Raw genomic sequence first — 22,908 nt, forward strand, 5'->3', positions numbered from 1 at the left:
GTGTTACGTTGATTCTAGTAACACTGCATTTACAGTCAGTATTTGGCAAATTTTCATCGATTCTCGTTAGATTTAGGGATTTATACCTTTTTTATTTCAGTTTCGATAGAAGTGCTATTATGCATCCATGCAGCGTTAGAGAGTAACGGAATACATAACGGCGTAAACTTAATCAGGATACAAAAAATAGGTCAATGTATTATTCCTTTACAGTTACAGAAAAAAGACGAACTCAAATTACAGGTACATTTAGTTAGAGTAAGCATTACTTTGCAGGATTACAAGTTTATCTAAAACTATATCTCGTATACATAATGCGCTGATAGACGAATTGTGTCATAACTTCTGTTGAGCAGATTGTACAAACGGCTACCTTATCCACCACTGCATGTTTGTCAGACTGTGTTGCGGGTAAAAATACTTTCTGTCTGTATTTTAGGTTTCCTTCAATGTAGCAATCATTTTGTTGAATTGTTTTGAGCCTGCAGTTTAGTGAGGCTGCTAACATGTGCGGTGTGGGCAGGAGGTAAAATCCACTAATTAATCACTGTATTGTTAAGTTGTGAGAATAATTAACTTAGCCTAGTAAATCTGAATACCGTATTTTCCGCACTATAGTGCGCACCGTGTTATAGGGCGCACCGTGTTACAGGGCGCACCCCCAAAAAATAGTTTTTGGTCCTATATCTTCCATAGATAAGGCGCACCGGATGATAAGGCGCTACAATGGGAACGTCGACAAAACAGTCAGATGATTCAGTCAAACTGATTACCCCCTTAACATTCCCAAAGCTTGCAAAGAAGCAAATACGTGTCGTAGACACGTGCGGATGCGGTGTCCGTACGATGTCACTCAAATGCATCGTTTCAAATATCATTCGGAAAGTCTTGGGATTCAAGAAATGCCGAACATTTCTTAGTTTCTATTTTCTTTTTCGCTCGCAACTTTACTGTGCATATGACAATAAACACTTGGAATTGAGTTTAATTCACTCAACTCATCACAGCAACATCAAGATCGTTCTAAAACAAGATACCGGGAAAATATAAAGCCACATAGTTCTCACCTTCAATAATGATACGCAATCATGGTCTTCTTACAACCGTGAGTGTAGTAAATCCAGGAGAGGAAAATATTTTCAAATACAGACTAATGAAACATGTTTCTTTATGGCGTACTTTAGCAAGCTTGCTAAGCTTGCTACACCATTGCTAAACTCGGCCAATTGCAGGGTTTGTTTTGGCCATCTAGCCAATCCGAGGCTCCGAATAACTTCAGCCAATAGCGATCAATTTAACGGATGATTGACAGATCTTTTTCGGCCAATAGCAGGGTTTGTTTTGGCCCTCTAGCTTATCCGAGGCTCCGAATAATTTCAGCCAATAGCAATCGATTTAACGGATGATTGACACATCTTTTTCGGCCAATTGCAGGGTTTGTTTTGACGCTCTAGCCAATCCGAGGCTCCGAATAACTTCAGCCAATAGTGATCGATTTAACGGATAATTGACACATCTTTTTCGGCCAATTGCAGGGTTTGTTTCGGCCCTCTAGCCTATCCGAGGCTCCGAATAACTTTAGCCAATAGTGATCGATTCAAATGATGATTGACACATTGGTTAGCCAATGAAACGCCGGTATATAAATCCCAGCATACACTGCGGACTACTCCACGTTCGGGGGAAAATCGAGTCGGCGGCTGTTGCGTAAGTTGCGAGACCTTGCGATTTAATGTTGAGCCATAAATAAGGCGCACTGTATTATAAGGCGCATGGTCAGCTTTTGAAAAAAATTAAGACTTTTAGGTGCGCCTTATAGTGCGGAAAATACGGTACTTTCAAGAGGTTTGGCATCCTCCAATTTTTTTCAAGGTTACATTGTTCATTTATTCATCCATCTATCCATTATCTGCAATGCTTATCCACAGTAGGGTCGCGGGGGTGCTGGAGCCCATCCCAGCCATCTTCGGGCAGTGGGCAGGCGACACCCTAAACTGGTTACCAGCCAGTCGCAGGGCACACAGAGACAGACAACTCACTCGCTCATTCACACCTAGGGACAATTTGGACCTGACAAGCATGTTTTTGGAATGTGGGAGGAAACCGGAGTGCCCGGAGAAAACCAAGCAAGCACGGGGAGAACATGCAAACTCCACACAGGAAGGTTCGATCTCATGACCTCAGAACTGTGCCACACACCCGCTGACCACTGCGCTGCCGTGCTGCCTTGTTCATTTATGTTAAACACAATTTAGTAATTTCATTTTTAAAGTTTTTTACTTTTATTAGCATATTTGTATTGGAGTAATCCTAAAACAATCCAGTTACATTAGTTTAATATCATATTATTCAGAGTATGTTACTGTCTACATTTTTCAACAGATACCTAGTAACTGTTTCGGATTACATTTTTAAAGTAACCCTCCCAACTCTGCATCTATGGCGTCAGCATGTCATATCCTATTAGCTACTTCTGATCTGTTATAACAGATTTACAATTGTGCTCTAAAGATTAACAACAAGAAAACCAGCTCACATTATTATCATTGAAAAGGTTAGAGCAAGCATTGCGGCTTATCTCATGCAGTTTCTTTCAAGAAGGTAAAGAATCCTTTAATGCCACGCCTGACTCTATATGGCCTTTGTGCTATACTGAAAAACATAGTGAGGAAAAGAAAAAAGGAAGATTTGGAGTGACAAGCAAAAGATGAAGTGGGAGACCAGACAATAGCGTGAAAGGTTATGCAAATAAATGGAGACAAAACCCATGTGCCAACGCCGATCGATCTTTGGGAAAACATTTTGATTTCCAACATCTCTGGCAAGGATTCAATGGTTTGTGCCTTGAAACCCATTCTGGAAATTAGGGAAACTATCGTGATAATGAATGCAGGAAAAATCACTGTTGCAGCATAGGGATTATCAAATATTGAGTGGGATAGGATAAGGCTTCTGCTGGTGCGTGTGTGCATGAGTATTTTTGGGGTGATTTGGTCCTGAGTCTTGATGTTGATCATAAATGCAGTTTAATTAGCTGTGGGCAAGATTACAAAGTTACAAAATTAAAAAGAAATACAACAAATCACAGACTTAATTTTTGATTGATTTTTGCAAGCTTCTTTGAAAAGAATTGTGACTCATTAGCACATTTCTGACCAATACCCTTTGATCTTTAACAAGGATGGAAAAATGACATTTTAAGATAATTATATACTTTCTTAACAAGGTTCCCTTAAATTCAAAATTTGCAGTGTGAAGTATTAAGTATTGATGTCAACTGTTTTGGGTGGCAGCCATTTTCCGAAATGAGGATTGTGCCAGCTGATTTTTAATTCTGACTGATCTTTCAAGGATTACAGAAAAATGTGTCTTAGAGATATAAACACGCATAGACCACTAGAAGAAGTTTTTCAGTATTGGATACAAATTGGTTTCAGTGAAACCTCACATGGGCAGCACGGCAGAACAGTGGTTAGCGCATGTGCGGCACAGTTCTGAGGCCATGAGATCGAACCTTCCTGTGTGGAGTTTGCATGTTCTCCCCGTGCTTGCGTGGGTTCCTCCCGGGCACTCCGGTTTTCCTCCCACATTCCAAAAACATGCATGTCAAGTTAGATGGCCAGTCCAAATTGTCCCTGGGTGTGAATGAGCGAGTGAGTGTTTTGTCTCGGAGTGCCCTGAAACTGGCTGGCAACCAGTTCAGGGTGTCCCCTGCCCACTGTTGGTAGATAGCTGGAATGGCCTCCGGCACCCCCGTGACCCTACTGGGGATAAGCGGTGCAGATTATGGATGGATGGAAACTTCACATATTAAAGTAGGATATTTAGAAAACTTTCACCTTTTTTTTACTAAACCTGTTAAAGTTTAATAGTCTTCAAGTTTGAGCATTCACAACAGGCCTGTTTCAAAAAAAAATCGACAATTCTTCACCATATAACATTAGGTTGTGAGGCACCAATCATTCTGGCATTAGTGTCACAAATGAGTGTCTGGATGCAGGTTGCATTTTTCTGTGCCTTTTAAGTGTAGGCTCAATTTTCATTTTCCAATTCTTTAAATTTTTTAGCATCCGTGGGCATTGTTGGAAATAACGCTGTTATAAATAACACTGTTACGTAACGGCATTGTTATTTCAGTAATGGTGTAACCTAACTAATCCCTAGGTGTGAATGAGATGAGTTTGCGCAGTGAGTGCGCTCTTTGCATAGCTCCACCCATCTCTACCGCTCACCCAATCAAAGAACTCTTGGTCTTTGCTAGAGGTTTTGGCTTTTCATTGTGTTAAATGAGCTTCCATATAAATGATTCCTACGCGATGTACAGCCAAAACGAGTTTTTTCAGTGTAACACCATGACTGTAAACTGCAGTTGGAAATGTGCCTTTCATAGACTGAACAGTACCATAGCTGAATTCAGTGATGGTTTGTTTCGTCTGCACTACAAACAGCTTCGTCTCAAGATATAACTACACTGAGATGAAGTTTGGTTGGTTTTAAAGAATATTGTGGGATACGGGATACCCAGACCATTCATCGTGCCTTAATTGGAAATCTAACTGAAGAATTACTACAGAAAATAATCAATACCCAGTAAAAATTCTTCCAACAGCTTCCAAAAAAGTAATAACAAGATCATGATATAAACAAGAGCCCCCCACCGTCTGCACTGTGGAGGAAGTATTTGTAATTATTCGTATAGGAGACCCGAGTAATAGACAAATGGAAAGAAAATTAATGGATAACAGGAGAAATAAGGACGTCACTAAAATCCATTGAAGACTGGACTTTGAATAATGACTTAAGCATGAAAGATACTCCCCAACACTGAATTGTTGTCTTGGTTTTGCTTTTTTGTATGTTTGTTTTTGTTTTCCCTTGCTATCCCCGTTGTTTTTGTTTGTCCGTTAAATGTTTAAAAAAGAAGGAAAAAAGGCACATTAAAAAAATTAAGTTACCAAAAAAAAACAAGTTTTATTTTCAGGCAGTAGGGATGCAAAGTACAACTTATTTAGTAGGATATTTTTTTTCTTTCTTAAATCTTTAGACACTCCGCCATTGCTACTTTCAAATATACTTGAGAATTGTCAAGAAACTGTCACAGACCAGAACGGACACAGGACTCAATAGCGTACGTTTCTCAGTTTTTATTTGAAAAGAGAGGGAGAGTAAGGCTTGCTTGCTTGATCCGAGGACTGACGGAAAACAGGAGCGAGCGAGGCGGGAGTGACACTTCCGTGTCGGACGAAGACAGGCGGGAATAGTAAGTCGTTTGGCCGGGGCTGGAGATCAAAGACGTTGTCGAGTTCGTAATCGGTGTCGTAGGCGGGAGGCAGGCAGGTAACAAGGCAAAACGGGTCAGGTAACAGGGGGCAGGCAGAACGGGTGTAATCAGGTCCAGAAACGGGTCAATAACGAAGATCAGGCAGGAAAAAAGGTTTAGCACAAACCGAGTCGGACGGGAATGCTCACTGAGTGGAATGCAACAGTTTGCAACGATCTGACAATCACTGAGAGGAAGCCGGTGGTTTAAAAAAAAGAGTGTCTACCAATCAGCTGTCCGGGCTGTTGGCGCCAATCAAGCCGCCGCGGGTGCTCCATATTGGCAATCATGACAGAAACAATAAATAAATAAATACACTTTTTTATAGTGGTAAAGTGGTACTTAAAGCAATGTTGAAATATTTGGCTGCCAGATTGCTGCTTCCCTAATAAGATTGGGAGATGTAATGGTGCGGGGAAAAAATCTGCAACTTTTTAAGAATGTGTGGTCTGACTGAAGTTTTCCAGTGTTTTAGGGACAACTGAAGACATTAATTAAGTAGGCACCCAGACGAGTGAGGAGCCAAATGAGCGACCTTCAAACATCCCCTGCTGAGTTATTGGGACTACCATCTGCGAAGGGATTTCGAGGCAACTCTGAGACAAACAAGCTCTTTCTTGTGCCTTTCTTGTGTTATGATTTAACACAGCTCTTACGTCGAAGTACGACACGGACGACTGATAAGAGCGTGAGTCGACCATGATCGCGTTTTGAGTTGGTGTGTTCTCAACCTTGCAGCTCGGCAACAGGCCTGAACATGTGCACATACATGCCCACTTGGCAGTGTTTGTGCACAAGTGCTGTGGGAAGATAATTGGCCCCACTGCTAATGTGAGGTCACAGAAAAGCACGGGAGTGGCAGCTAGGGACGACGGGGGAAACATGACAAACTCGGCCACAGGAGAGCTCGATTTGGTCCTACATGCGCTGCATTCAGATACGGTGATTCAGAATATAGTACAATACTTTGTTACCACGCATACTGTAACCCTTGTACCTTCACTACCGTTCAAAAGTTTGGTGTCACTTGGAAATATCCTTAATTTGTAAGATTAAACACAGTGTTTTCTGCAATGTAGAGAACATGAAACTAATCAGAAATACACCCCATACACAGTTAACGTGGTAAATATAACTAGTTTAGCTGCGAATGTCTGGAGGCTTATTTCCATCAACCAGCACTCCAGTGTTCTAATCGTACATTGTGTTGGCTAATTACATTAGAAGGGTAATAGATGATTAGAAAACCCTCGTATAATGCTGTTACCACAAATAAAAATATTAAACTGATTAGTGAATCTATATAACGGACCTCCCTTTAAGCTAATCAAGTATCCGAGGCATCACAGTTATGGGTGTAATAAAACTTTCAGATTGGCAAGAAAAATATAACTTTCATGTGAAACTTGTCAGTCTTCTTGTTCTAAAAAATGAAGGTTATTTCAGGTGGGAAATCTGAAAATCTCCTAGAACGGTGTGTACTACTCCCTTCAGACATCTGCACAAACAGGCTCTAACCAGAAAGAGAATTGGGAGGCCCACAGCACAACCATGTGAGAGGCCAATTTTTTCGTGTCCAGGTGTTTTCATAATGTCTTGTTACTTTTTTTGTGTGTTAAGTCTTTTTCCTCCGTCCAGTGTTGGTCATGACTTGCTGTTTAATGCCTTTACTTTTTTTATGATTTGCTTTGCTATTTTTTCTAAAATTGAATCTGTCAGGTAAATAATTGATACCGCATCCAAATACAATATATGGTGTGGAAAGTATAAACGATGTCTCCGAAACGAAAAGGCATTCCTATTCATATACAAACAACAACCTTTGGTGTTCTCCACCAAAGAATGCTGCTTTTTAAAAGTTTTGGTGGGTTCAAAATGCAGGAAGCTAAAAAAAAAATCAAATAATTTTAAAGAACAGTGTTGTCAATTCAGTGCTAAAAAACTTTAAGAATGTCAACTCAGATCATTGTGTCAGCAATTAAGTAATGCATGTTAAAATTAAAAAGCACTGTATGGTTTATGACCCAAGCTCATAAAGATTTTGGGGACCCCTTTAGCCTGCAGGTAAAGAAAACAAACATTTTTATCTTGAGTGGGTGATTGTGCTAACTTGCTAGGTTGGACTTAGGTGTTCGTATTCTCCTCATGTTCTGTTTCGGCAGTTCAATAGCATTGACCTCCACTCCCTCATCAGGCTTATAATTAGTGAAATTCTTCATTGTCATTACCTTTTTAAAGATGCTTTGGAGGTATTCCACAATTTTTTTTTTGCACAGCAATAATAGGCGGGTGTGAGATTTGTATTGCAAAAGGACCTTGCATCACCTTCAGGATAGAAGTGTGAATCAATTTTCTGCATAGAACGGGCAGGTGACGAGGCATGTCCACACAATCCAATCACACTTTTTAGAAAAATCCATTCTCCCCAGACCGCTAACAGCTATTCACACATTTGTTGCCGTACTAAGATGCTGAGATGTGCTGCACAATAGACTGAGATGCGTTGGCTCATACAAGAGATTTTGGTTACAAAAAAGCTGACATGCTTCTTCGCTCTGCTTTGCTGTCTTCTCGAAGGACCTTCCAAATATTTCGAAGATGACGTGTTTGATTTGAGATCCTGTTGTCTAATCTTTAAAATATTACATGAAGACAAGAAAGTTTGATCACATTACCCCGATTTTAGCTAACCTGCATTGGCTCCCTGTTAGCTTAAGATGTAATGTTAAGGTTCTGTTGGTAGTATACAAAATCATGCATATAATTGCTCCCTCATATGTTTCAGAATTAATTTCCCCCTATGTCCCGGTCCGGAGCCTTGGCTCTGAAAATGCTGGTCTACTAGTCTGCAGGTTCGAGAGCGTTCTCAATTCGGGCCCCAGTACTGTGGAATGCTCTTCCCCCTGAGATTCGATCTGCAACCTCAGTGGAAATGTTTTAATCTAAACTTAAAACACACTTCTATTCTATAGCATATGCATAAACTATATTTTATGTTGACAGTATCTGTGTATTATTTCCCCTCGTGTAGGTTTTAGATCAGGGGATGGTGTCATAATAGTCTGTGCTTTGCAATAATCTGTGGTCTGTGCAGCCCTTTGAGACTCTTTGTGATTAAGGGCTATTCAAATAAACATGACTTGACTTGACTTAAAACTATATAGCATTTATGATTATAATGTAACACCTCTGTTTTTCGTTTCTCATTGTGGCAGATGACTCAAGGTACATAATCTAAAATTATTCAACGCAAGCAGTTGGTCCTCTATCTCCATCATGCAATGCGCAAGTTTGGGTGGCTGCCAAATTGGGTATCAGTTAAGTTTAAGAGTCAGGCACAGAGTCCATTAATCTGCTCAAATGTGTATATGCCATATACAAGAATATTTAGATAGTAAATATGTAACAGCTTCAAGATGCATAGCTTTCATCCAGGCCAAGGGGGAAAAAATCGACCTCACACCGATGCACCACAGGATAATCACTCAAGTCTGCATAATCAATGGCGCACAATAGACAGTATTCTTAATCGTGAATGAGCCCGTTTTTACAAATCAAATCAAATGGCGATTTATGGAGTAACAGTTCTAACAACACCTTTGGTGATTTGATGACTCACCCAGCAGAATATTAACATTGATATTTTATATGATTTATTTAGCAGACATTTATCTTTGTATTATTATCTTATATAATGCATTGATAGCCTTTAGATCCACTTCTGTAAATTAAACCACTTCATGTTTCAAAAATCCAGTATTAACAGGGTTAGCAGTCATACTTTCTACCTTAAGTGATTAATGTCTTGCTCCTCTGCTCAGCATGTGGATGTTTGTCCTCTGCATGATTTAATTTTCTTTATTGACACTGAGGTTGCACAGTATGTCTTTAACATCTAAACAAATCAAGTTATTAAACTCATTAAACCTTTTATATTTCCCAGACTCCTTCAGTACCCCCGAAATTAGTTTCATCCCCCTGTCGTAGGTAAACCTTGTTAGCATAGATTCACTTCACCTCTCCTACCTCAATGTTTGTCCAATTTTGGGAGGAAGTGCAGTCAATGAGACTTTAAATGATGTGTTTTGAATTGGTCTGTTTTCCATGCAATGCGTTCAATCTTGAAAGTACACCATTTTGAAATGGGCGGTGGGGCGTTCTGATGATGGTGTTTGAAGTCATCCATGGTCTGCATTTGACAAATTAAATGACAGCAAAACTCATTGTGACTTCGATTTTTACGCTTTGATGTCTTGCGCGACCGGGAGACTGTGGAGGTCTCTTTACCATCTGCACCTGTTTTCTCACACCCTGCCGCTTCTGTCACCATGTCTGTTGCTGATGAGATTTTAGAAGTGAGTCAAGCACCAACTGTGTGAAGCCTACAACGTAAACAACCACTTCAAAATCTGTTCTTCCTCTTTACATAAAGCGTTGCTGCATCAATACAGGTTGCTCAGTCATCGTATCAAATAGAGTTAAATTGTTTGTGTGTTCGTGGGGTTAACTATGATAAACTTGGGTAAATCATTTCTAGATTGCTTGTTGCCAAATTGTCGCTGCTATTTCCCAAAAAACTTTGTGATAAAGTCCTTCAATTTCTTTAGTGCAATTAAAAACAAACATAAATATCACGCATTCTGGATTCATTCAGTGTTCTTATGGGTGATTATAGCCTTAAAAATGCTTCAAATTTAATGTCTTTGCAAAGAATACAAAAGTACTGGAATTTTGGGTTAAGTGCTTGGAAACGCTTGAAATTCTTGCCATTTTTCTCAACCAGTCAGATTAAAAATTTAGAAAAATTCAGACTTAATAATTCAATTATTTATGCTCCCTTGTTTACAGGATGGGTCCAAACAGCGGCAGGTGAGGAAGAAGACAGTCTCCTTTAGCTCCATGCCAAGCGACCGCAAGATCAACAGCACAGCGGCATGCATGGCTTTTATGATGGAGGGATGTGAAATGAAGAAAGTGCGTTCCAACTCACGCATGTACAACAGATATTTCTTGCTTGATCCAGATATGCACTGGCTCAGGTGGGAGCCCTCCAAAAAAGATTCAGACAAGGCAAAGCTTGAGATCAAGAGCATCAAGGAGGTGCGATTGGGCAAGAAGACCCCAGTCCTTCGCAGCAACGGTCTCTCTGATCAATTTCCAGATGAATGTGCCTTCTCTATTATCTATGGGAACAACTATGAGTCACTGGATTTGGTTGCCAGTACAGCTGATGTGGTTAGCACGTGGGTGATGGGACTAAGATATCTGGTGTCATATGGCCGACACACTGTAGACATGGTTGAGCCCAGCCAACCAAGCGTACGGACATCTTGGATTAGCTCAGTCTTTGAGCTAGCTGCCATGGAAAAAGACGGACAGATTGACCTTTTCAGGGCCACTCAACTTATCAAGGGGCTCAACCCCGGAATGAAAGAGGCGATGATAGAACTCAAATTTAAAGAACTTCAAAAAGCGAAAGACCAATATGGTGAGGCAATTAACATGGACACATTTGTGGAGGCCTACTGTGAGCTCTGCACACGTCCAGAAATTTTCTTCCTGCTGATGCAGTTCTCAAGTAATAAGGAGTACTTGGATTGTAAAGATCTCATGTTATTTGTTGAGGTGGAGCAGGGGGTTGAGGGTGTAACAGAGGGTATGTGCAGGGATATGGTTCTTAAGTATGAGCCATCAGTCGAAGGCAGGGAACATATTTACCTTTCTATTGACGGTTTTACCCATTACCTCCTCTCGTCTGAGTGCCACATCTTTGACCCGCAGCACAAACATGTGTGCCACGATATGACACAGCCCTTATCCCACTATTACATCAATTCTTCACATAATGCCTCCCTTTTGGAAGACCACTTCTGGGGTTCATCTGACATCAGTAGTTACATCCGCGTTCTGAGAATGGGATGTCGCAGTATTGAAGTCATTGTCTGGGATGGCCCAGATAATGAACCAGTGGTGTATGTTGGTAGTTCTGTTGCCTCACAACTAGCATTCTCCAAGGTCCTAGATGTCATTAACCAATATGCTTTTGAAAGTTCAGAGTATCCTCTGATTCTTTGTTTAGTCGCTCATTGCTCCATCCCACAACAAAAAGTGATGGCCCAACATATGAAAAAGATACTTGGTGAAAAACTATATGTGGATGCCCCCAACAAAGGGGAAAACTACCTACCATCACCTGAGAAGCTCAAAGGCAAAATCCTTCTCAAAGGTAAGAGGCTAGAGCCTACCTGCACAAACCCTGAAGGTGATGTGACAGAGGAGGAAGAGGGTCTAGAAATGTCTAGAAGATTTGGAGTAGATGATGGGGACCAACTGAATGGTTTGGGTTGTAAAAGACTACGTCTGTGCAAGGAGCTCTCAGAACTTGTGTCTCTCTGTAAATCAGTACAGTTCAGGGACTTTGACTCATCCAAAAGAGATCAAAAATTCTGGGAGATTTGTTCCTTCAATGAGGTTGATGCGAACAGGTTTGCCAATGAGTTCCCAGAGGAATTTGTTTGCTACAACAAACGGTTTCTTTCTAGAGTCTACCCCACCCCAATGAGGATTGATGCCAGTAACATGAACCCTCAAGACTTCTGGAAGTGTGGGTGCCAGATTGTGGCCATGAACTACCAGACACCTGGCCTGATGATGGACCTAAACCTTGGCTGGTTCCGGCAGAATGGCAACTGTGGGTATGTGTTGCGACCCGCCATTATGAGGGAGGAAGTTTCCTACTTTAGCGCCAACGCTCGGGATTCTCTCCCAGGAGTGTCTGCGCAGCTTCTTCACATTAAGGTCATCAGTGGGCAGAACCTTCCCAAGCCTCGGGGCTCTGCTGCCAAAGGTGACGTGGTAGAACCTTACTTATATGTGGAGATTCATGGCATCCCGGCTGATTGCGCTGAACAAAGAACCAAAACTGTGTCCCAAAATGGCGACAATCCTATTTTTGATGAAAGTTTTGAATTCCAAATAAACTTGCCCGAATTGGCAGTCCTGCGCTTTGTGGTACTAGATGATGACTACATTGGAGATGAATTCATTGGGCAGTACACCATCCCGTTTGAGTGCCTGCAGCCTGGCTACAGGCATGTCCCCCTACAGTCTTTGACAGGAGAGTTCTTACCCAACACCACAATGTTTGTTCACGTGGCAATCACTAACAGAAGAGGTGGCGGTAAAGCCCATAAGAGAGGGATTTCAGTCAGGAAGGGTCGGAAAGCTCGTGAATACACCAACACCAAGACTACTGGGATCAAAGTGGTGGATGAACTCTTTAGAGCATCAACCCAACCCCTTCGGGATGCCACAGACCTCAGAGAAAACGTACAGGTGAGCAACACATTGAAATGCTGGAACAATTAACTCTAAAACCTTTATGATAATTATTTTCTTCACACAATATTCCATTTGGTAACAGAGTCTTATATAATTAACCTAAGGGGAAGAAACAGCCAATGTCTATGCCCTGAATGGGGAAAAGCACTATCATTCTTTTACATGAACAGTCCAGAGCTATCAGACTATGCACTACTTGGTTGCAACCTGATTTGAAGTGTTGGGACTGCTCTTCACTTCAATGTTATGCACAGGGCCACTAGGTAATTGGACTCAATAATGTTGCATAAGAAAGGAGAATACTGTGACAATGGTATGCAATTAGTCGGTGTGTGTACTATGTAATCATTAACAAGGAAATATTACCACCTAGGGGAAAGGGTCTATGTTGCTAAACATTCAGAGTTACTTGAAAACTATTTTATTATTTAAATCTATCTCAGTCTTCCCATATTTTTTGGCATGGCTTTTAAATCAGTCGGTTGAGGGCCATTAAAAATTTCGCCCAATCAAACAGTACCTGCTGCCTTTTCTTAATTTTCCTTTTCAAACGAAAATCAGTAGATAAAAGTTAAGGGAAATTCATAAATGACTTTGAATTGCTCAATAAAGTAAATACATGACTTTTCAATGTGAAAATGAGGGAAAGCTTTAAAGTGGCCAGTTGTCTGGAAAATGCTGCTTAAATTTGGCCTGTGCTGCTGAGCTTAAAGCCAACAAGCCAGATGGCATCAACTGCCGCACTCCTGGAGGGTTTCTTTGGTGAAACAGAAAATCGACCAGTAAAGCCAATTTTTGCCATTTTGACCCATTTTTGAAAGCCTATAGAAAATGTTTTTCTGAATATATATCGACATAGGCAATATAAAAAGATACCTTGAACCACCTTTCATTGGAAAAAGAAGCATGTTTCGAACTTTTATCATTGTTTAGTAAACAACAGTTAAACATTGCTAAGGTTCTTGAAATTACTCGTTTCCGAAACTTCTTGGAAATGGCGCTTTTTGTGAAACGATGCAAGTCACGCAGAACTTTCACTTTTTTTGCAATTGTGATACTTCTCATCTCCAACCAATGATTTTCTTAAACACAAGGGCAATTTGGTTGCACAATAACATTTTATTGCGAGGAAAACTGAACTTATGCATGAACTTAGCAAGACCTTTTCAGCGCTTGATGTTTTCTGTGATCAATCAATTTCAATCACCATGGCGATTGCATTCCTACGGACGTGCACGGAATGTCATCCCTCTCTGCCTCGACAGTGACGAAGGGACTTTGTCATCTTTTCAAAAAGAAAAAAAATATCTGTTTAAGCGTTAATGGTCTGTACTCCATACATTCGCTACTCTCAACTCGCTGCTTCATTACGCCTATTCACAGTATGGGGCCGCCTACACACTCTCAATCCCTGGATACAGGAAGCAACACTAAGCGGTTGGGCCTTCCTCGGTGTCTGGACAAAAATCTGATCAAAGCCACCTCTGCCAGCTAATGGTTATCATTCTGAAACTATTCCCATAGACTAAATACTTACTGATGAACAGCGAAAAAATACATTATAATATATTTTTTTAAATAAAAAGAATAAACATATGTATACATTTAGCACTCAGGGACAATGTTTCTGAAAACGTATTTAAACCTGGCATTGAATTAGTTCATTACCAAGGAAAAGAAGCATGTACAATGTCAGACAGCATATCACATTAATTCATTGGGAGGTCGCAAGTCATGATGGGCTTTGATGTTTACAATTCTTTGGGTTAATTGTGCTGATGAGTTTCCCAGACGGTATTTTAAATTAAGCACAAGAGGAAACCATAAATGTTTTACCTTAAGAGGTAAATCAGCTTTAATCTTTGAATGTCTGAAACAGAGCTTTAAACTTTAACTTTGAAAGTATTTATGAAAACAATAAGGTTGACTTGAGAAGTCTGACCTATTCATGGAGAGATACTAGAACTTCACATTATGAAGGATGATCTAAACGGCATCCTCCTATAGGCTGATTTGACATACACCTCCTCGCAGTACTATTTCCATGTTAAGAAGGGGGCGGGTGAATACATAGGAATAGAAACAAAAGAAGTCTTGTTGAGGGGACACAAAGGTTCCATTGGGAAAATCTGGTAAGGGGAGTTTAGTGGGGAGACTAATTAAAAACACAAGCCTCTTGTTGGGTTTCGCTTCTCTTTTGTGGATTTATATTGCTCAGTAGAACAAACCAAAACAAATACACAATAAGCACAAATAACCCTAAACTCTAAATCTAATCATTAACTTATGCTGGTGCCTGGTTCAATTGCTGCCTTTGCTACTCGAGTTGCTCTCTATGGGACAAATTCAGCATACAAATGATGGCAACATCGATCCCCGGGCTACCGCAAAGGGGCTACAGTGACACAGCACATCCTTGAGGGATGTGGACCAGATTTTTCTGCTGGTCCAGTAAAGAGGGACGGACGGTTCCCACAGTGCAAGCACGTGGACTGCTTCCCAAATATCAACACAGCCTGGTTGCTTCAAAGTTTGTTTGTTTTCAGACTGCTATTCATCAACCCGACTTGTCTTTGCCAGAGCTTTGTTTTTATGGCTGTCATTTAAATCAAGGTGACTGATGTCTTGCGTACAAAGACGCCTGATTTTTTTGGTAGTTTGTTCCAAAACCAAAGCAAAATATTCTTCAATCCTGGAGACAATGTGTAACTAAACAGAGAAAAACAAAATGTAATTTTATTTGACCACTATTAGTTCCAATAATGGAGATAAGAAAAAATTACTCCCGAAAGTAACTGACACTATTCGTTCCTGTTGCTATCTCCTTTGAAAACATAGCGTATGAATGTGTCTTCAGAAGCAAGCAAAATACCCTTGTGTTTATGGAAAGCATTGTTTAGATATTGGCGGTATCACAAATGCAAAAAAAGCACCAAAGTGAAAGTTTTGCTTTAAATGCACCGTTTCACAAAAAGCCGATTTTCTCTTACGTTTTCTTAGAAACAAGTGTTTTTAAGAGACTAAGCATTGTTCAATTGTTTTTTACTATGAACAGTAAAAGCTAGAAACATACCAATTTATTCTGATGAGGGGTCAAGCTTTCTTTTAATTGGTCCTATGCTTTTGCAGCTACCGTCCTAAATTTTCTGTAAGCCTTCAAAAATGAGTCAAAATGGGAAAAAATGTCTGGCATCTGCACTTCCCATTTGAGAGAAACGTCTGGAATTGAATGAGTTACGGTTGATCCCCTTAGAGCCTGGCCTAAGTTATGACAACGGTGCGATGAAAAGAATAGTGCATCTTTACAACAGTGTAGTGAAAAGAAGTGCAGTAACATTCACAGCAACGAAAATTCCCAAATAAGTTGGCAATATATCCTGTATATCTACATATACATATATATATATATATATATATATATATATATATATATATATATATATATATATATATATATATATATATATATATATGTATATATATATATATGTATATATATATATATGTATATATATATGTATATATATATATATATATATATATATATATATATATATATATATATATATATATATATATATATATATATATATATATATATATATATATATATATAATATATACACAAATGACTCACTGCAGCCGCTCAATGCTGCAACGGTAGTGTAGACAAGTTTTGTTGTTTAATGTCTCCATTTAACAAATAAGCAGTCTCTTGTCTTGTTTGTTTCCCCTTGACTAATTTTCTCCTTCAAAGACATTTAGACCACGACCACATCTACTCAGTGTGTTCCTCCTTCCAGCAACATGAATACTTTAGGGCTGTTAATCATAAAAATGCAAATAACAAAAATCTAATTTCCCCTTCACGTTTGTTCTTTTTTACCCCCAGAATGCCGTGGTGTCCTTCAAGGAGCTCTGTGGGCTGACGCCGGCTGCCAACATGAAGCAGTGCATCTTGACCGTGTCCAGCTGGCTGATGAATAGCGAGCGCTCTCTGCGGGTGACGGTGGACCTTAGCGAGACCTACCCCACCATGGAGGCTCAGGGTCTAGTGCCCGAGCTGTTGCGCAAGGTGCTCAATGCCTATGACATGGTAAGTAAGCTGGTGCACAACTGTATTATTTTGTACCATACCAGGCCCACTATCAATATACATGTTTAAGGTTTTGAATTGGAGGTGCTCGAGATATTGCTTGTAGCACTGGTAATGAGACTGTACTCGGACGAATATTGTGGACAGATAATTAAATGTATTCCCAAATTCTTTAACATGCAAAATGTAAGGAGATAGTACATGTTTTTGCATTAAAAACAGCAACAAAACTAACAGACATTACACTGCCTTACTCTGTATGAAGCCTCTCGCCCCAAATCTTCCACCTGTCTCAGTAGTGGCCTCAGTCTCTGGTGTCGGCCCTAGCCTTGCCCGAGTGCATCTCTGGGCATGCAAACTCTCCCTTATCCTCTGTTGATCGCTGTAGATTCATAACTGGCGCTTCCCCTGGCGGACTTGGCACTTCTAAATTGTGGTGTCCCTCCCTCAGCACCCTGCTGAGAGTCAGAAATCAGCTTCATATGCTGACCACATGGCAGGATGAGAACCCCAGCTCCCAAGTCCATCAGAATATTTGCAGCTTTCAAAAAATCTCAACCTAATATACAAGAGTCACACACATCCGCCACCCACGCTGAATGAGTTGTTGTTAGGTCTCCCAGGACTAACACAAATGTCCCTCTTCGTCTCACCTGAGATTTTTTGCCATTCACGGTCCTCAGTTCTATAAGGGTTGGTCTTAAGACGGTTCTCACTGAAATTACGTCAAACTTAACGATCGTGGCTAAAAACCCAGTGCCCTGTGCAGAAAACGTACCCAGTCTGCAAGCAAACAAGGCTGGGGCGCCCCACATATGTCCAGCCCATCATTACAGTGTTTTGGTCTTGGATATTCGGCTCCGTGCACACAGCTTTTCCCGTACATGTCGTGGTAAATTGCAGGATCTGTGCAGTCCGGTCTGCACGGACCTTTTTTCTTTTCCCTGCTGCTTCACCAACGCCTGGACAGCGGTGAAGCAGGCAACCTGGTTGTCAACATCCTCAGCAAAGAGCATGGCATGCTTTAGGGTCATTCTTCACCTGATCGCACACATGAGCTGCTCATATTCGCGCCAAACACTCCTAGCAGGCTCCAAATTCCGGCGTTTTAGCAACCGCATTTGGTGCAGCTTCATGCTGGCATATTAATCGCAAACTCAGCGGGTTCTTTTTTACTACTCCCTGAGATCCTTCGAGTGGTAAACCGTCCATTCATTTGAGTATTCCAGAGTAGTGTCAGGCCAATCAAATCTTCTGAAACCAACGATATACCCCTTGATGATCAATGATGCACTCAGTCGCTGAATAAGTCTCGTTGCCAATTTAATATAACAAAATAACAGTTGGTATAAACAATTACACAACAACTACTATTGGTCGAATGCACACCAGACTGACTTTAAAGCTCACTACTTCAAAGAACAAAACTTCCGCATCTGTTGCCCATCCCCTCCCTCACGACACGTCCTTTCTTAAAGGGACCATGCATGAACACAAACAACAGCAACAAAAGCAACAGCCATTACGCAATGTTTTAATACGCCATTTAATCGGAATACTATTTTTTCGGTGGTGTGAAACATTTTGTTTTGTGGTTGAAACTGAAGCCATTGAAAGCCAGTGGTGAGCTTATAAGATTTTTTCAATAAGTTAATATAGTGTGCTGAGTATCTGCAATATTGAGAGTCCTGTCATAACAGTTGCATGTATTATGATTGAGCACTTTCCTACTCCTGAAGCTCCAACAAAGCACTGCACAAAAGAATCAAACCAAAAAATCAGCTTTGGTCCGTCTGATATTTCCCCTGCGAGACGTTATGTTTCCAGGGGAAGAAGTAATTAGGGCCCATGTTTTAGAAGCAAAAGTAAGAAAAGTGATATTGTAAATATTTCCCAACAATCCCCTTTTCTGTAAATTAAATGTGGAGGATACAAATTATTTTCTTTTGTGTCCGTGTTGCTGCAACCAGTAACTCAACCTGCAGTTATTTTACTAGATATACCTTCTTTTTTAAATACTTAAAAAGATGGTTTCTTCCTTGTAATTAAGCGGTGTCAAAGTCAAATGGACGGAAGGCCAAATGAATAATTTGGCTCCAACCTGAGGATCGGAGTCATAATATGTTGAACATTTCTAAAATTACGTATATAGTCTAAGAGAACCCACTGAAAAGCATAATTTCATATGATATTACAGTTTGATCCAAAAATAAAACAATATTTGAATGGCTCTATCAGTAATCTTGAATTTGCGACAAGGCAAAATACTATGTTGCCTGATAAAAGAATCACCATAACATTTACATATTCAGAAACTATCAGTGGCTTATAGCTTCTATTTTAGAAAATGTGAGATACATTTACTAAATAATAATAGTAGTTTTCTATCACCCACTTTTGAAATGTAATTGCGCTAAAATACAATGTAATAAAGTGGAAAAATCGATGAAGCAAAAACAGTAGTTTATTCACGGAGAAGTAATGTACATTCAAAAAAAGGATTTGTGGTATATGACACAATAATAAGATCAGCTAAGGGAAAACCTTCTCGCGAGCCACATTCGTCCCGTGGACCTCGTCTTTGACGTCGGTGATGTAGCCCATATAGATTTTAATGCTAATGTTAGGCCTCGAGAAAAAGGTGATTGGGGTTTTTCAGACCGGTGTTAGAGTCAAGTCAAGTCAAGTCAAATTTATTTATATAGCCCTTAATCACAAAAATGTCTCAAAGGACTGCACAGGATTACAGTTACAAAATTACACAATTACCTGATCTTAAACCAGCAAACCAGCATGCGGGCAAGGAAAAACTCAAAAACCTCAGTGTGAGGAGAAAAGAGAAACCTTGAGAAAGGACCTCACATGTGGTAATCCCCCTTCCAGGATTGAACAGGGTGAATTACAATTAGCATTACTGTACACAGAATAGTAAACACTAGGTAAGATGTTGAAAATGTCCGGAAAGAGCATGACATCAACGACGACGCCAGCTGGTAAATGCAGGGGTTGACATGCTGCAGGTCAGACCCCGGTCCGCTGACCCATCCCAAATCATCCTTCTCCTTCGTATCAGCCAGGCAGGCCTCAGAAAAAGACAGGACAAAACAGAATACAAGGTGGGCATCAATCATATGCTTTGGAATAGAAGTGTGTCTTAAGCCTCAATTTAAAAACTTCCGTTGAGGTTGCAGATCTTATCTCCAGAGGCAGGGCGTTCCACAACACCGGGGCCCGGATGGAGAACGCTCTCGAGCCCACAGACTTCTTGGCTCTCGGAGTCACAAGTAGACCGGCATTTTCCGAGCGCAGACTCCGTGCAGGAACATAGGGGGAAATCAAATCGGAGAGATAAGAGGGTGCAAGCCCATGCAAACATTTATATGTTAATAAGAGAACCTTAAAGTCACATCTTAAGTGGACTGGGAGCCAGTGCAAGTTGGCCAATACAGGTGTAATATGCTCAAACTTTTTAGTCTTAGTCAAAAGTCTAGCTGCCGCATTCTGAACCAGCTGCAAACTTTTAATGCTAGACATCGGGAGACCAGAAAGCAATACATTACAGTACATTAGAGATGCGGAAAGAGAATGCAAACATTTACAACTATTTCACAATGTGTAAATAAATTGGCCAAAGTAAAATACACATTGGCTAAGGTTTTAGTGTTGTAAACTGGTCACCTGAAAGCCTAAACCTACCCTTAGAAAAACGTGTAAAATACAATGTTTAGTTTTCTAGATTATGATACCAGGTAAGGCATCAAGCTATCGTCTCGCCTGTTTTCCACTTAAGATGCCCCTGCTACACTCATCTGCAGACATTTAATTAAAAAAATCAAAATCAAAAAGAATTCACGCGAGAATAAAAGCTTTCTATTCCTTGGTGTTCTAACTCAGATTACTCAATGTTAGCAGCACTTGCAGTGATTATTTCAGTGTGGGGCAAACCTTTAGATTCTTACCTTTCAAAAGAGGCCAAAACCTTCCATATTCTCCAAATGGTTCAAGGACAGCATTCAATTTACTATGGGTACGTTTTGAATTGGGATTGAGGTTTAAGGTGAATTTTGGAAAAACATTAAGGAGTTCATACTAGTGGCATGATTTAAACTCTATGACTGACTGGCAACCAGTCCAGGGTGTCCCCTGCCTACTGCACTGAAGAATGCTGGGATGGGCTCCGGCACCCCTGCGCCCCTACTGAGGAAAAGTGGTGCAGATCATGGATGGATGGGAAATTTAAATTTAAACAGCGCCCTTTTCTGGGGAGCTTTGTTAAGGTTGCTTTCTGCTCACACGGCTCGCAGATGGGTGTGTGGCGTGCAACTTGGACTTCAAATTTGCCTCTGATTGGCTGGTGCTGTTCAAACCTGATCCCTGACAAATCTTGTTGCCCAAACGCTACATAACTCAAATAACAAAGGGCAACTATAAATCCTTGGAAAAACCGGAGTGTCATTGCATAACACTCTCGCACTACGTCACATCCCAATATCGATTGGATTTTGTTTAATCGTGCGGCCCCTCTAACTGTCCTTCTTTCTTTTTCACTAGATGATCCAGACTAGCAGAACACTGATCGAGTCGGCTGATGTGGTTTATTCTAAACTTGTTCAAGCCCAGCGTGCAGGTATGAATTCAAATATGAAAAAACGAACAGCACTTTATCGATTTTTGTTGATTTTCGATGGTTGCCTATTGTACAGCCACTTATGCCACTTTAGCTATAAGCAATTGGCAGCAAGACAAAAAAACAGGCATCCTTAGAAGGGCCGTCACCCTTAAGCCACCTGATGCTCAGCCTAAGGACAAGTCACAAGGACACCTGGCTAGTTCACTTAACGTTGGAGTGCTTTATCTGGTTAGAATGGAAAGAAAGTGTCACAGTAAAACACAAGGAAAGACTTGTCTGCTGTTCCATTATTGAACTACCACTGTTCATAAAAAAAGCATATCAGTGTGAAACTATTTAATCTCAAAATGTTGAAGACCATACATGTTTCGAGCTATGCGTAATTAATTGTCAATTGTGCAGTCATCTCTTCCGAGAAAGATGTATGTCATAAGACCAAGAAGGATAAATTATAGTCTGCATTCACTGTGCAGCAAAATGTAGATCAGAAAAAGAAGAGGTTACAGTTTTTTTTCTGTCTCAATCTAGGAAGTGCTAATGAGTTAGCTTTTTATGATTGTTATGATGTAAATACTCCTTTTATAATTTCAAGCACCATTTTTTACCACCAACATACAATTGTCCTTTTACACAAGAACTACTCATGTTATAAAAAGTTCAAAAAAATTGAGATTTTTTTTCGAGCAAAACTCTTGCCTGACACCCGAGAATTTTTTTTTTAAAAGTTTAAATTTAAAGTTTTTTTTTAAAAAAGTTACAAGAATGTCCAGGCGCTTTCACTAGAGGGCCGAGTGTTTGAGACAGCTCACAGTCAGCATCAGCTGGTCCCAGTCAGCATGTGTGTTTCCTACCATACAGACCTGATACTGCGCTCATGTGCTGTTTTTTTTTTTTTCAATCTCGTTTTCTCGTGCTCTCTCACTCCTCCCGCACATCTCTTCCTCACTCCTCCACCACACATACACTTCCGTTAGCAACCGCTGACTTTCTCCAAAGAAAGTGCTTATTATAAACTTGCATTTCATTTTATTAATATCTTCTTATTACCGTATTTTTATGTCAAATTACTATTTTAATTTGCTTTAAGTGATCGGGAGCATGTGTTTTGAACTTATTTAAGGATAACGTGGATCATTTTCGGAGACCTGGAGCGCATTAATTTGTTTTCAGTTAGTTGTACCAAGTATATAAATGTTCCGACGGCCTGCCGGAGGGCTGTCAGACTGTTAAAAGACAAAGATGTGTCCTCAAAATGTCACCAGGCACTGAAATAGAATGAGAAAATGGACATGACCTACTTAGGATTAAAAAAAAAAATCAGCCACGAGTGACCGATTCAAATGATTATTGACACATTGGTTAGCCAATGGGATTCCCAACATAAATGGATGCATATGTGCAGGGTGTATTAAAATCAGAACCGAAAATAAATGTGCGTAATGCAACTCGGTACCCATTTGTACACGGGATTATCACATGCAAGTGTGCACAAACAGTGATTGACTTCTGGTAAAATAAGTC

At 40.3% G+C, this 22,908-nt stretch overlaps 1 protein-coding gene across 1 annotated transcript in view; it reads left to right on the top strand.

Annotated features, from left to right (window-relative positions):
- LOC148373759 (inactive phospholipase C-like protein 2) overlaps positions 1-22,908 on the top strand; it is a 114,269-nt gene that overhangs the window by 55,749 nt on the left and 35,612 nt on the right. Inside the window, exons 2-4 of the mRNA XM_088329038.1 lie at positions 10,169-12,655; positions 16,554-16,757; positions 21,309-21,384. Coding sequence (XP_088185164.1) covers positions 10,169-12,655; positions 16,554-16,757; positions 21,309-21,384 — 2,767 coding nt within the window. The remainder of the gene's footprint in view (positions 1-10,168; positions 12,656-16,553; positions 16,758-21,308; positions 21,385-22,908) is intronic.

Source organism: Urocampus carinirostris, chromosome 1, assembly GCF_059441175.1.
Source record: "Urocampus carinirostris isolate Australia breed hairy pipefish chromosome 1, RoL_Ucar_1.0, whole genome shotgun sequence".
Taxonomy (NCBI): Eukaryota; Metazoa; Chordata; class Actinopteri; order Syngnathiformes; family Syngnathidae; genus Urocampus; species Urocampus carinirostris.